Consider the following 15,413-nt stretch of genomic DNA (forward strand, 5'->3'; position numbering starts at 1 on the left):
AGAACCTGGCAGAGATTCAGAGAGATTAAAAATCATCACAATTGTCCAAGAGGGGACAACACTCTCGAAAAATGATTGAGACATATACACTTCCAAGTTTTGTTTTGTCCTGAGGCACCGGCGATTTACTCATTTGTATAGTTGAGTCATTCGTTAGAATACAAAGGCTTGAAGATATTGGCAATACGTGAACAGCCACGTAATGTAGTACTACCATTCTTATAGACCCTGGTGTATATCTGAAGTATAGGTACTGAGAGCGTGGGGAACGGAACTTCAATAGGGCAGAAATGAGGAAGAACCACAAAGAGAATTGAGTGACTTCGTGTTAGAGAGATGAGGAGTTGTGCAATTTACTCATCAGGTCTGCCACAAACATGAAGAAGACTGTGCAAATGTCCAAACTCTGTTTGGCTCAGTTTGATAGTGTGAAACGCTCATCTAGCTGTTTCCAACTAATGATAGTGCGACACAGAAGTACTCAACTAAACAGGCCTATGTTTACCCTCTGAAACTCAGTAATTGACTAAAATTGGATGAAGTCCATCATTGCGTGGTCTTGAGCCACAACTGGGAATTTTGTCAGAGCATTTGCAGGGGACGTTTTCACAGATTCCAACTCTGCTTAGTTACTTCATATAATCAGTGCAGTGCATTCATAAGGGAGTCTGACCTTTTCCACTTCATTTCCCACACAAAACATCTTTCAGCGTCAGAAGATTACTTCAGCTCTCGGCATTTGTTTGCTCTAAACTTTCAAGGAGAAGAAAAAAACACTTTAGAATATTGTGCAACACGAATGTCCCCATGGAGATGCCGATGAGTATACAATTAAGGTCCCGCTAATCGGCCATCACAGAAGCAAACTGAGGGGGATTGCCTACAGAAGCAAGAGACACATTACTGCGCACTGAAAATGCGCGATCTGATTCGAACTGTGAGGAAAATATTTTACGTGGTCATAGCCGTCATTGGGTTACCTGGTGAGTAAAGACAATCTCTGAGGCAATTCAAATCTGTGCCTGACAATGTTCCGCAATTGTACAGAAAGCAAAAATATTACCTGCAACAGGACATTCGGTCGTATATCCCGGATCTGATCCAGTAGTTTCACTTTGCTTCCACTATTTCAATCTCTCCCCACCATGTTATTGCGCTCAGTGCTGGACCATTCCATGAGCATCAAAATCGCCGATGAATATCATGTGAAGTACTGTAATCAATTGCACAGAGACTGAATAGAACGAAATTGGGATTTTATACCTCATTCGTAAAGAGGCAGAAACCAATTTTAATAAATAAGCTTAAAAAAAGCATTAAAAAAAAACTCATGGATTGAAACAAAAAAAAACAACCGGACACATTCTGGTGGAATCATTGGCTGTCTGTAGACAAAATAATGAAAGAAGCAGGTGCATTTAGACGGAGCCAGATGAAGAGGCAGAAGAGGTCTTACCAGCAGAAATCTGCTTAAGGCTACACTGTGCAGTTAGCAGGGGCGCGCTAGTGTCAACAGCGAGATCTTTCGGTTGTTTCGATGAAATATAGGAAAAGAATTTTGGATGTGTTTGAGATATGAGATGAAGCTCTTTCAGGCACAGTATACACAGTACGGAAGCTTGGCATTTGAGCCAACTGTCTGCAACAATCTGAAAGCTTCACACAGCTCTCTGTCTTCCACGTCTTCCTGGACACTTATGAACATTTGAACTCATCTTTTCATTTCGGGCGGCCTCATGCAGGATGCTCATCCTCTCTTCCCAGTGTTTTGTGATGCTTATTACACAAAACATCAAAAGTTCGACAGCCTCAGAGAAAATGGCATCTGCTTTTGTGTTGTTTCTGGTATGTAATTGCTCTGTTTGCTATTGCTGAGAGTAGGATTGCTACTTGTGTCGAAGGGGCTGGGGCTTAAAGCAGTCATGTCGTTTTAACAAGAATGTTGCAATTTCAGGCTTTGGTGTTGCTTGAACTGAAATTGCCCTGAATGAATCAGATAGTTTCTGATCTGCCTGTGTATTTCCTCCTCAGTCAAAATCTTACTGGGCCGCTGTCCTCTTGTATACAATGTGCTTCATGCTTATGTTACACATATATTAAAACTGGAGGTGTGAGATTCAGTGTTCTGTTGATTCACATTATTGATTAGATAACTAATTACTTTAACACGCTTGTGTTGATGAAATCGAACCCATACCACTTAGCCTCAGTAATGAAGCATATTGGCCTGCATTGATTATTTTTCCCCTTCTCCCTCTCTTACAGTCAATTTAGTGACGGTTGGGATCCTACTTCGGGATACGTGTGGACTGTCTTCCTGCAGCAGGCGCTACCTGCTCACCATGGCAGTAGTGGACCTATTGGTCGTTATCATTGAGATCATACTCAGTCGAATCAATCATGATTTTTTTCCACCATCTTTCCTGGACATCACCCCTGTATGTAGTGTTCATTATGCTCTGCGCCGTCTACTCATAGATTGTTCTGTCTGGTTCACAATTGCTTTCACCTTTGATCGATATGTCACCATTTGTTGTGAGAAACTGAAAACCAAATACTGCACTCAAAGAATTGCAACCGTGGTTCTCGCAACAACCAGCAGTCTGTTTTGTGTAAAAAATATCCCGATCTACTTCAGATTTGAACCTTACGAAATCATTAGTAATGTACCATGGTACTGTATGAATTCAGATGCATATTATTATGACCCTGTGTGGAGAGGATATAACAACTTTGAAAAGATTCTAACACCAATATTCCCTTTTGGTTTGATTCTGTTCCTCAATACTCTGACAGTCAAACACATATTAGTAGCCAGTCGAGTCCGGAAAGGTCTGAAAGGTCATGGTAAGGGAGAAGATTCCAGCGACCCAGAGATGGACAGTAGAAGACAGAGTATAATTTTACTCTTCGTCATATCTGGCAACTTCATTTTTCTGTGGATTTGGTATATTTTATATTACTTCGATGTTGATGATCCTTTAGATAGCGATGGTGAATACATATTTAAACAAGTTGCCTACATGCTGCGGAATTTGAATTGCTGCACGAACACCATTGTCTATGTGGCATCTCTATCCAAGTTTAGAGCGAAGCTCAGGAACCCACTGGAAGCTATTTTTGCATAAGTAATTCAACCAGGTAAAAATTAAATCAACTGAGAGGTACACTTTGAGTGGTCGATCACAAAAGAAGATTAGCCTTCTGGAGTAAATAAACGTCAAAGAGCTGTTATCAATTGACAAGAGGAGACAGGCAGTTGGAGAACTAGCATAATATTGGCAAGACTTATCGAATATCGAACATTACGGGTTCAAAAAAGAGAGAAGGCTGTCGGCTAACCTGAGACAAATGAAAAGGAGGAAATATTCACGTTAAGGAGCAGCATAACAGGAGCAATAAGGGTCACACAGAGACCCAGATGGAAAAAAATATATATGAGAAATAGAAATAGCCGGAGTTAATTCAGCCCTTTGAAGGAGATGCAACATTCAAAGAGATCTTGGTGGATCACCTGTCACAACACTGCTTTCTTGCACCAGCTCCAATTCAGTTGTTGTTAAACTGTGGAAATTGAACAATTCTAGTGCTGAACTTAAAATATGAGTTATGGAAATAAGCGGGGGATCAGACATGCCAGAGAAAATTCAGCAAAGTGCAAGATCTGGATTTCAGTTGCACACTGATAAAGCCAGTAGATAAAAAGTCGAGGTGCTTCGTGAAGGACAGGGCAAGATCGATAGCTTCTCATGCATTTGCACTTGTTGTCAGATCTTATGTCTGCCAAGGGAAAGAACGATATTTTCGCCAGCAGGTCAAGCAGCATCTGTAGAACAAGACAATGAACATTTCGGGCAGGAGCCCTTCATCAGGGTTTATGTGGCAATCTATACAAAACCAACTGCTGAGCTGGGGTTGAGCTAGGTATATGTCAAATAGAAGCGTCGATGATATAATTATAGTTTCACGATAAACGCTAAGAGTCACTGATATCTAAACTTGGCACTTCCCTCCACTTCACGTTGATCCCTGTTAATGGGTGCAGAACATATCACGTGCAGGCCGTTCGTATTTGAGCAGAAATAGAATTGATAGTGATCATTCACACTTGTCGTTTTCATCTTCATGACTTTCATGCGTACATCCCCATGTCAGTCACATTAGTGAGACCTTCATCCATTCCACTACTCCCCCAGCCACGAATATTGCACGGTTTGGCCTCAGACATACCACACTGTATAAACTGGGCAATAGCAAATGCAGAGCTGTCTGATCCCGAAATCACACCACTTCCCAATTATCAAATCATCCTGTCTGCTCGCTGGCCATTCTCGGACGCTGTTTTGACTGTTGCGTTGAAATGCACAGGCTTACTCTTGTTCACCAATTCTTCCTTAACATGCTTCCACCAAACAAACTTCTATAACTCCAAATGTGACAATCCTCTCCTCCACTCAGTTTGCTTATCCTTCTGTGTGTAACATGCTTTAGTCTGGCAAATACACAGATTCTGTACACATGGTCAAATTCGCATCACTGGAAATTCATACAAGTTTTCAGCTCTTCCATCCGTTATAATGCTATACAGCACTGCAAGAATCCATCGTTTTAAAGGCCTCCTAAACTGCGCCTGATCCTAAATTTACACCGTGTTGACACCTATTAAAATCGTGACACATCTCTAGCTGCTGTTCTCGTCTGTATCTCGGCAAACACTACGAGTTCATGAAGCCCTCACATTGCAAGTGACGTCCCATAGAACTGAGAATGTTTCCAATCTGTAAAATATCCGCCATCCATAACAACACACAACGCAACCTCCCCTGCTTCCTTAAGTGCCTCTTCCTCTGTGAACTCGTCCATCTACACAAGTTCTCTGACTTCCTGCAATCGCTTCCAGCCACAACAGTATTCCTTGTTTATGTAATCTTGTTCAGGAAAGTAGCACTGACGAAGATCACAAGTTTATCTGCAGATACAATCCTCCCAATACCGTTTATAAATTCAGGCTGTCGCAATCTATGTACCCTTCACACTCTGCCAAACAACTGACAATCTTTGTAACGTCCTCGAGCCATTATTGTCTATTCTATCGTTGTACCTATCCTGGCACAAAATAATCGTTCCTTTCTCTGTAAAACTCTGAATTAACTCCAGCCGTTCTGTCATCTGTGACAAATGCTACGCTGTTCAAACGCACCTATACCTGTATTCATCCATTCCAGTTTCGAAGACATATGCAAGTCCTTCAGTCCGACAATGTACTCTTAACAGTGCAGCTTCCATCAGTTGCGATGGCACGACTTACGTCTGACCAAATAATTTATTCAACAACAGGGGTGGCACGATGGCTTAATGGTTAACTTGGTTACCTGACAGCGCCATGGACCCAGGCTTGATTCCCACCTCGGATGACTGTCTGTGTGGAGTTTGTACATTCTCCCCGTTTATATGTGGGTTTCTTTTGGCTGCTCCAGTTTCCTCCCACCGTCCAAATATTTGCAAGTTAGAGTGGATTGGCCATGGTAAATTACCCGTAGTGTTTGGTGCATTAGTTAGGGGAATGGGTTTGGATGGTTACTTTCTGGAGTGTCGGAGTATCCTTGTTGCACCAAAGGTCCTGTTCCACAGTGTCAGAATTCTAATCTAATCTAAAAAAAAGTCTAATTGCCAAAATGGTGGCAATCGCTGGGACCGCCAAGAGCTCTACACATTTCTGATCACTCCTATAATCATTGTTACTGAAGTGTAAGCATAATCAACATTTCGCAATATGTGTGGTTGCTGTTGTTTTGCAGGTCGTTTCGGTGTAATACTCACTGCAGCCAACTCTTCGCATTCACCATTGCAGATTTCTCTTGCCACATTGCAACACTATGATGTTGATTCAAGCCTCTCCTTGTGGACCATTTTATCGTAATGCTAATTGCAGACAACTCCACACAGTCATTTCCATTTCTATTTGACTGCAGAGCCATCAAAATCCCTAATTTGTAAATGACAAGGCACACTTCGCAAACATTTTCACTGCGTTTACACTCCAGGCCACTCACTGTAGCCCTAGTCACTTCAATTGTAATGCTGATTGCTTGCCCTTCTTCCCAGACTGCTTCATTGAAATGCTGACTTCAGGCAACTCAGCCTCGGTTAATTTAGATTAGATTCATTACAGTGTGGAAACAGGCCCCTCGGCCCAACAAGTCCACACTGACCCTCCGAAAAGCAACCCACCCAGACCCATATCCCTACATTCACCTCTGACTAATGCACCAAACACTACGTGCAATTTAGCATGAACAATTCACCTAACATAATTTAATATGAGAAATAATTCAAATCACTCTTCCAACCCCTTTTCGCTTCTTTGCCCATTGCCAAATACTCTCCTCACTCTGCTCCACTGTGTTGCTGAATCCAATTGATACTTTGTGAACTGACCGTCTGCACTTCTCATCGCACGGCATTCTTCCCACATTTTTGTGTGACAGTTAAACTTGGCCTTGGTGAGGCCACAACTTGAATATTATGTGCAGTTTGGTGTCCCGTCTAAGGAAAGACATTCTGCCAAGAGGGAGGACCGGAGGATTGCTGGGAAGGTGAGTATAACTGTTTAAAAAAACTTACCTCACGCGTCGGTGCCTCAATTTGCCGAGATGTGCGAAGGAGGAGCGGAGGACTGCTGGGAAGGTGAGTGTAACTGTTTAAAATATTTGCCTCAGGCGTCGGGGCCTCCATTTGCGGAGAGGTGAGATAGAGAAGCGGAGGACTGCTGGAGAGGTGAGTAAAAAACATGTTTTGAACAGATCAGTGAGGCGAGAGAGTGGAGAGAAGAGAGGACTGCCAGAAAGTTCTTTTTAAGTGGGTGAGATCTAAACCCAGACCATACACCGTAGGTCCTCCCTCCCACCCACCACCTCTAATCTTACTGTAGACTCGGTTAGTTTACAGGTTTGTTAATTTTTTTTCTTCTCTTCCTTTCTTTTGTCCTGTGCGGACTTTCAGAGTAGTGGGATATGGATGTTAGGGCAGTTGTACACTCCTCCTGCAGAATATGGCAGGTGAGAGACACTTCGCATGTCTCTGCCGATTACATTTGCGTAAAGTGCACCCAACTTCAGCTCCTCGAAACCCGAGTTAGTGAAGTGGAGCTGGAGCTGGATAAACTAAGGATCATTCAGGAGGCTAAGCGAGAAATTGAGAGAATGTGCAGGGAGGCAATCACTCCTCAGACACAGGGTAGCGACAGCTGAGTTACAGTTAGGAGGAGGAAAGGGAACTGACGGTCAGAGCAGGGATCCCCTGTGGTCGTTCCCCTCAACAATAAGTATAACATTTTGCATACTGCCAGTGGGGATGGCCTACCAGGAAAGTCATAGTTACCAGGTCGCTGGCACTAAGCCTGGCATGTGGCTCAGAAGGGAAGAGGGGGAGAACAGAAAAGCGCTGGTGGTAGGGGACTCCATAGTGAGACGGATTGACAGGAGATTTCTTGGTCAGGAATGGGACTGCCAGAAGATATGTTCCCTCCGTGTATCAGGGTCCGGGTTGTCTCCAATCGCTTTTACAGGATTCTGAAGGGAGTGCGTGAGCAGTCACAAACCGTGGTGCATATTGACACCAAAGATATAGCCAGGAAAGCGATTGAGGATCTGAAAAGTGACTACAGAGAGCTACGTTGGACACTGAAGAGCAGAACGAGCAGAATAGTGATCTCGGGTTTGGTACTGGTGCCACTAAATAGTGAGGTAAAGAACAGTCAGCGAATGCAGCTTAATACGTGGCTGCGAGGCTGGTGCAGGAGGGAGAACTTCACATATCTAGAATATTGGGACACCTTCTGGCAAGGTGGGACCTGTCCATGAAGGATGGGTTGCACCTGAAGTGGAGGGACATAAATGTCTTGGGTGGGATGTTTACTCATGTGGTTCAAAAGGGTTTAACTGAGTTTGGCAGAAGGGTGGGAATCAGAGCCACATATCTGAGCGGGGGCAGTTGCTAATGGAGCAGTGACAGGAGATAGTGAATCTATCGGGAAGGGTTCTGACGCGATTAAACAAAGGAATCAGTTAAAATGTGTCTGCTTTAATGCAAGGAGTGTCAGAAATAGAGTGATGAATCTACGGCATGCATCAGTACTTGGGGCTATGATGTTGTGACCATAACGGAGACATGGGTTTCACAGATGCAGGACTGGTTGCTTAATGCTCCAGGGTTCAGAAAATTTAAAAGGAACAGGGAGGGTGGAAAAAGAGGAGGGGGTCAAAGTTTGCGCGAAGATTTGTAGCTCGGGTGCTCGTTGTCGTGGTTCTGTTCGCCGCGCTGGGAATTTGTATTGCAGACGTTTCGTCCCCTGTGTAGGTGACATCCTCAGTGCTTGGGAGCCTCCTGTGAAGGAAATTACGACACTATCAGGAGTTCGGAAATGCAGACTGGGAGCAATTGTTCCACAGAAAGGGCACAGCTGACATGTGGAGACTGTTTAAGGAGCAGTTGTTGTGAGTGATGCACAAATTTGTTCCTCTGAGATAGGCAAGAAGGGTAAGATTAAGGAACATTCGATGACAAGAACAGAAGAGCTTTTCATCAAAAGGAAGACGGCAGCTTATGTAAGATGGAGGAAGCAAGGATCTAGCACAGCTTTAGACGATTACAGGCTTGCTAGAAAGGACCTCAGACATGGACTGAGGAGATGCAGGACGGGGTACGAAAAGGCTTGGCAAAAAATGGTTAGGCAGAACCCAAAGGCATTTTACTCATACTTGCGGAACAAGAGAATGATCAGGGAGAAAGTAGAGCTGATCAGGGTTAGCATAGGGCACATGTATGATGGAGTCTGAGCAGATCAGGACGGAAGGGACCTTTTTGTGAAAGAGAATTTTGAAGAGCTGGGATGCCATCTTGACCAGATCAAGATTGATGAAGGTGATGTGCTGGAATGTTTGGCAAACATTAAGATTGATAAGGCCCCAGAGCGAGAACAGATATGTCCTAGGCTGCGCCGCGAAGTGAGAAGGGAGTTTGCTAAGCCGCAGTGGAAGATCTTTGCCTCCTCACTCACCACAGGAATCGTACCAGAGGATTGGAAGGAGGCGAGTGTTGTTCCACTTTTCAGCAAGATTAATGGGGCAATTACAGACCAGTCAGTCTAACGTCTGTGGTCAGCAAAGTTTTGAGTATAATTATGACTGATAGGATTTATGACTACTTGGAAAAGCAGAGCGTGATTAAAGGCAGTCAGCATGGCTTTGTGAGGGGCAGGTCGTGCCTCACAAAACGTTTTGAGTTCTTTGAGGAGGTGACAAGACAGGTCGAAGAAAGTGGAGCAGTAGGTGCGGTGTATGGGGACTTCAGCAAGGCATTTGATAAGGTTCCCATGGTCGGCTCCCTCATAAAGTCAGGAGGTGTGGGATACAGGGAGAGTTGGCCACCTTGATTCAGAACTGGTTGACTGGCAGAAGGCAGAGTATGGGTGTAGATGAAAAGTATTCTGCCTGGAGGTCAGTGTTGAGTGGGGTCCCACAAGGCTCTGTTGTTGGGCCTCTGCTCTTTGTAGTTTTTTTATAAACGACTTGGATGAGGAAGTTGCAGGGTGGGTTAGTAAATTTGCAGATGACACAAAGGTTGGAGGTGTCATTGATAGAATTGAGGGCTACTTCAGGTTGCAGTGCGGCATAGACAGGATGTAGCGCTGGGCTGAGCATTGGCAAATGGAGTTCAACCTGGATAAATGCGAAGCGATGCATTTTGGAAGGTCGTACGCGAATGTTGAATATATGAGTAAAGACAAGATTCTTGGCAGAGTTGGGAAACAGAGGGATCTTGGTGATCAAGTACATAGCTCCCTCAAAGTTGCCATCCAAATGAATAAGGTTGCTAAGAAACCATATGGTATTTTGGGTTTCTTTATTGGGGGATCATGATAAGAGCTGCGAGGTTTTGCTCCAGCTCTACAAGTCCCTAGTGAGACCACGCTCGGAATATTGCATCCCCTTCTGTTCGCCTTTCTATAGAAAAGATACAGAGGCTTTGGAGAGGGTGCAAAGAAGGTTTACCAGGATGCTAGCTGGACTGAAGGGTTTTCCTTATGAAGAGAGGTTGACTGATCTCGGAATTTTCTCTCTGGAGAAAGGAGGAAGAGAGGTGACCTGATCAAGGCATACAAGATAATGAGAGTAATGCATCGAGTCAATAGCCAGAGTCTATTCCCAAGGACAGGATTGACTGGCACGAGGAGTCATGGTTTTGAGATATTAGGGGAAAGGTATAGAGTGGACATCAGAGGAAGGTTCTTTATGCAGTGAGTTGTGAATGCATGGAATGCATTTCTACTGGTGGTGGTGGAAGCAGAGTTATTGGGGACATTTAAGTGACTGCTGGACATGCACATGGATCGCAGCGAATTGACGGGTGCGTAGGTTAGGTTATTTTAGTTTCCATTAAGATTAATCCGCGGCAAAACATCGTGGGCCAAAAGGTCTGTTCTGTGCTGTATGCTTTTATATTCTATGTTCACTTGTTATTGTGAGAGTCCAGTGAAAGTTCCTGTATGATGCTGACAGCAGATTACATTTACCTGTATTCTGACTGCAATCCACTTCCTACACCTGGTTTCACTGCGATGCTAACATCAGGCCAATGTTCTCAAACAGCTTCACTGACATGATGACTTCACACCACTCTTCCTGGACTATTTCGCACTGGTGCCGACTTCAGGTAACTGTAGACCTTTCTTTGTGAACATTATCACTGCGGCACTGACTGAAGGCCAGTATTTCTAGTATGCGTCCCTGTGTTTTTCATTGGAGAATGCACTTCCCAAACTGCTGCTTTGCGCCGTTCGCTTCAGCCTTACACTCGACTGCAGACTGCAGGCCACTCTTTCCATACTGTTTCCCTATCATGATGGACTTATTCCCGAAGAATTGATTCTCCTGCTCCTCGCATGCTGCAGGATATGCTGTGCTTTTCTATTACCATACTCTCGACTCTGATCTGCAACATCTGCAGTCCTCCCTTTCTCCTTGCTTCCAAATGATGCTGACTTCAGGTCACAGTTACCAGGGTGGCTTCCTGAGACGCTCACAGCATTTCACCCTTCCCATGTACCTTCGCTGCGATGCTGCCACGAGGCCATTCTTGTTATTGTGAGAATCCATTGAAAATATGCAACGCTGTTTCCTGGAATCGCGGGATCTACATCTGAGGAAAGATTGGATCGTTTAAGATAAAAACATGTTAGGACTGGAGAAGATAGATGCGGGAAAAATGTTCCCAAATTTGGGAAGGTCCAGAACTGGGACTCACTGCCGAAGAATAAGAGGAAACCATTGAGGACAAAGATGAGGAAGATATTTTTCATTCTGAGATCTGAGCCTGTGGAATTTTCTCCAGCACGAAGCTACAACAGCCAGTTCATTCAAAAAATTCAAAAGACAGCTCAATGAGGCCCTTGTGTGTCAAGAGATCAAGTGGCATGGAGAGAAAGCGGGATTAGCATGTTGCAATTGCATGATCAGCCATGGTCATAATGAATGGTGGTACAGGCTTGAAATGTGAATGACATTTTACAGCTCCTATTTTCTGTGCTACTACGTTTCTGTCTCTGGCAGAGAAGAAGATGGTGATGGTTGTTCGACGTCAGTGATCTTTCTTCCAGGGCATCTATACAGGGCGTCCTCAAGGTAGTACTTTCGGCGCAACAGTCTTAAGCTGCTCATTTAATTACCTTCCGTACATCATATTTTCAGAAGTGCGAACACTCAAGGATGACTTCACAGTGTTCAACAACGTTAGTAAGTATTGAGGCACTGAAGCAGACCATTTTCAAACACAGCATGATCTGAATGATGTCTACGCTTGGGCTGACAACTGGCATGTAACAGTTGTGACACACAAATACCAAGCTATGATCATCACCAATAATAGTAACCTAACTGCCACCCTTTGAAATTCAATGGTTTGAACTTCATTGAATCTCGCACGATTTAACACCTGAGAGTTACCATTGACTACAAAGGCAACGGGTCAAACCATATGAACAGAATGTCTGCATGTGCAGGTCTGATGATAGGAATTATGCGGCGACAAAGTCGACTCTTGAATTCCCAAAGACTGCCCAGCATCTGCACAGCCCAAGTCAGGACTTGCGAAATGGGTGCAGCTAAATGCCAAAGAAGTTTGACGCCATTCAAGATAACGTGGCCTGCTTGACTGACAGTATATCCAAGTGCATTCACTCTCTCCACAACGAACGCTCAGTAGCAGCAGTGTATTCAACGCAAAATATCACCAAAGATCTTCAGAGCGCAGCTTCTAAATCTACGACCATTTGCAACTACATGGGAACACGAACACCTGTAAGTTCCTCTCCAAAATTCCCAGCATCCAGACTCTGATGTGTACCTCACTTACTTCGTATTTGTTGGTCAAAATTCTGAAATTCCTTCCCTAATGACATTGTGAGTTGACTCACATCCGGTGGACGGCAGCAGGAGGCAGTAACCACAAATTCCTCAGCGCAATCAAGTGCAGGCAATATATGCTGACCAGTAATCGACGGACAGATAACAAAAATGAAAAAAGAACCATCACTCTGCATTTATTCTTACCCGTTCTTCCACATTTCTCTATTCATTTTATCCAGCCCACAACTCAAACTTCCCACATCTGCAGACCTCACTGTATCCATGGCAAAAACCAACATCACCTGTCCTCTCAGCCTTCTTAACTCGAAGGAGAAACGTCCCAACTTCTTGAATCTACTATCTTCTATGCCATTTCTTATTTGTATATCCATTCCTGTAACCTGTCTGCAGTCTCTGCAATCTACTCACAATTTTACTATAATGTACACAACATGCCAAATGTGCTTTCAGAAGTGTAATGAGCAAGTACATCATCATCTCCTAGCTCTTGTCATTCACACCCTACCAATTAAGTCACGAACACCGTATGTTCGCTTGTTATTGTGAGATAACTGATCTCTTGACCTGTTCGACCACCATCACTAATCCATGTGCATATGCATACATGTCCGTCCCTCCTGTTTCCGCTTTTGATTTGGACTCCAGAATTTATATTGCCGTTCAAAGTTCCGACGACCAAAATACATCACGTTACGCCTGTGAGCACTTAAATTCTTCTAGCAACTCTCTGCCCACACCATTATCTTCTCAATGTAATTGACGTGTTCCAAATTGACCTCCTCACAGTTTATCGAGTTGCCAAAATTTGCGTCATCTGTAAACTTGGAGGCTGTCGAATGCATATAAAGATCCAGGTCAATAATGATACCACGAAGATCAATGGTTACAATATCGATCACTGGAAATATCTACTCGAAACATTTCTCCAAATCTCGTAAAAATCATTGAACATTGACATATAGAGAGTTAAACATATAAGCTGCAGTACGTCATTGGAAAATTATCCACCATTCAATATGATAATGGAGCGTTATCAAAATCGGTCCCTGATTCCACTTTCGCCCCCATAACATTTCAACTGTCTAGCTTTAAGAACTATATCAAAATCCTTTTTGGAAAATATTCCAAGTTTTGGCTTCAGCCGTTTTCGTCAGCAGAGGATTCCACAAACTCACCAGACATTTCCCTTCAACTCAGCCCAAAATGTCCTGTCGCATAACATTGGAATGTGCCTCCTGGTTCTTCATGACTATTCTCAGTTCCCCCGTACAATTTGCATCCATAAAGCTACTGTCTTTTCTATTTCATGACGAATAACATTGCAGTAGCAAAGGAAACTGTGACTCTCATCTCTGCCTCTCGTGTGAGGGATGTGATACTACACAGAGGTCTAGGAATGTTCTGCACATGTTGTACACTTGTGTGGCCTGGTTGACAACGTCAGAGAAGAGTTTTTTTCGCCGGTGAGATATTTTTCAGGATGTGTTGCGTCAAGTGTCTAAGTAGCTGTGCATCATCTGCTCCTAAGACTTCGTTGATTTAAATAGGCATTATTCATTGAATAATAATCAGAAATGAAAAGATTGAGTTGACAATAATGTGAGTTGGCGTTCCTTCCAGGTAATGCTCATTCTGAGCCGACCTTCGCCGAATTCTCACATGAATGGGAATTGCAGAAGGAAGGATATCAATGGGAGTATGCCAAAGCATCGTAGAAATTTAAAAGGTACCCTTTGATCCATTCTGTGTGAGTTCAGCTACATCGTTGTCTCAGCTTGCACACCCTCTCTTACGAGGAGAAATTGTGGAGGGCAGATGCTGGAGATCAGAATCGAGAATGTGGTGCTGGAAATGCACAGCAGGCCCCGGCAGAGTCCGAGAAGCTGTCGCAAATCATTTCGATTCCTGATGAAGGCATTATGCTCGACTCATCGTCTCACCTGCTCTTCGGATGCGGTCTGGCCTGCTCCGTTTTTCCAGCACCACAATCTGCACCTTCTCTTACTCACAAACTAATGTTAAACTGGTTTACCTACTTCTACACTACTCTGCTATCAGAAGCTTCCTTCGCTCTCTTTACCTTGCCTCATCATCTTTGAAATTTAGAGATTCCACATTCCCGATTCTCCAAATCTACAGTGAACATTTTCCTAACCTAAATACATCAAAGAAGATTTAAACTGATAACAGAAATCACTGCAGGAATACAACAGTTCTGGCAATGTCTGTGCACAGAAAGCAGAGATAATGTTCCGAGTCAAATCATCATTTTTCTGAAGAAGGGCCGTTTGACTAAATATGTGAACTCTTCTTGTTCTCCACGGATCTTCCAGACCGACAGAGATTCTCCAGAAATTCCACTTTTTGTTATTATCTGATCTGGAGAAATCTGTCTTCTTATGTCAGAACTGCAGTTCGAAGAATTGTTGTGGTAAACCTTTGCCCCAGAACCCGCAGAACAGGGACGTCGTTTCGACGATATGGAAACCAAAACTTCACACACTACACCCGGGTTGGTCCCACCAATTGTAGCAATGCATCCATTCTTGAATTTAGAGTATTTTTAGAAAGAAAGCAATCGTTTGAAATTCAATCTGGAAAACTGCCAGGTTTACACAAATGGACTGGGAAAAGAACGCACGAAATAGATGATGAGCAGTGATGAATATGCGATGAACAGCAGTCATTTGTGATCTAAATATTCCCTGGACGCCTATAAGGTATACAGACGTTTACTTAAGCAGGAAAACAGAAGAGCAATAATGCGACATTAGACAGCACTGATTGAGAAGATTGTGGAGAATCCAAATACATGTCTTAAGTATATTAAAGAGAAAAGCACACTGACCTTCATCAGTGGCACTTTGGTACAGAAATGGGAGGTTACTTTTCCTTCATTAAGTACACTGGTGAGACGGCACTTATAGTATTGTGTTCAGTTTTGGTCACCTTGTCATTAGAAAGATTTTTTTAAAATTGAAATAGAGC

The 15,413-nt window shown here is 43.5% G+C and overlaps 1 protein-coding gene across 1 annotated transcript; it reads left to right on the plus strand.

Annotated features, from left to right (window-relative positions):
- Nucleotides 1-916: 916 nt before the first annotated feature.
- LOC140459572 (probable G-protein coupled receptor 139) lies at nucleotides 917-3,128 on the plus strand. The gene is made up of 2 exons (XM_072553818.1): nucleotides 917-983; nucleotides 2,266-3,128. Exons 1-2 carry the CDS (start codon nucleotides 917-919, stop codon nucleotides 3,126-3,128), a joined length of 930 nt encoding a protein of 309 aa, XP_072409919.1.
- The last annotated feature ends 12,285 nt before the right edge of the window (nucleotides 3,129-15,413 follow it).

Source organism: Chiloscyllium punctatum, chromosome 35 (assembly GCF_047496795.1).
Source record: "Chiloscyllium punctatum isolate Juve2018m chromosome 35, sChiPun1.3, whole genome shotgun sequence".
Classification (NCBI taxonomy): domain Eukaryota; kingdom Metazoa; phylum Chordata; class Chondrichthyes; order Orectolobiformes; family Hemiscylliidae; genus Chiloscyllium; species Chiloscyllium punctatum.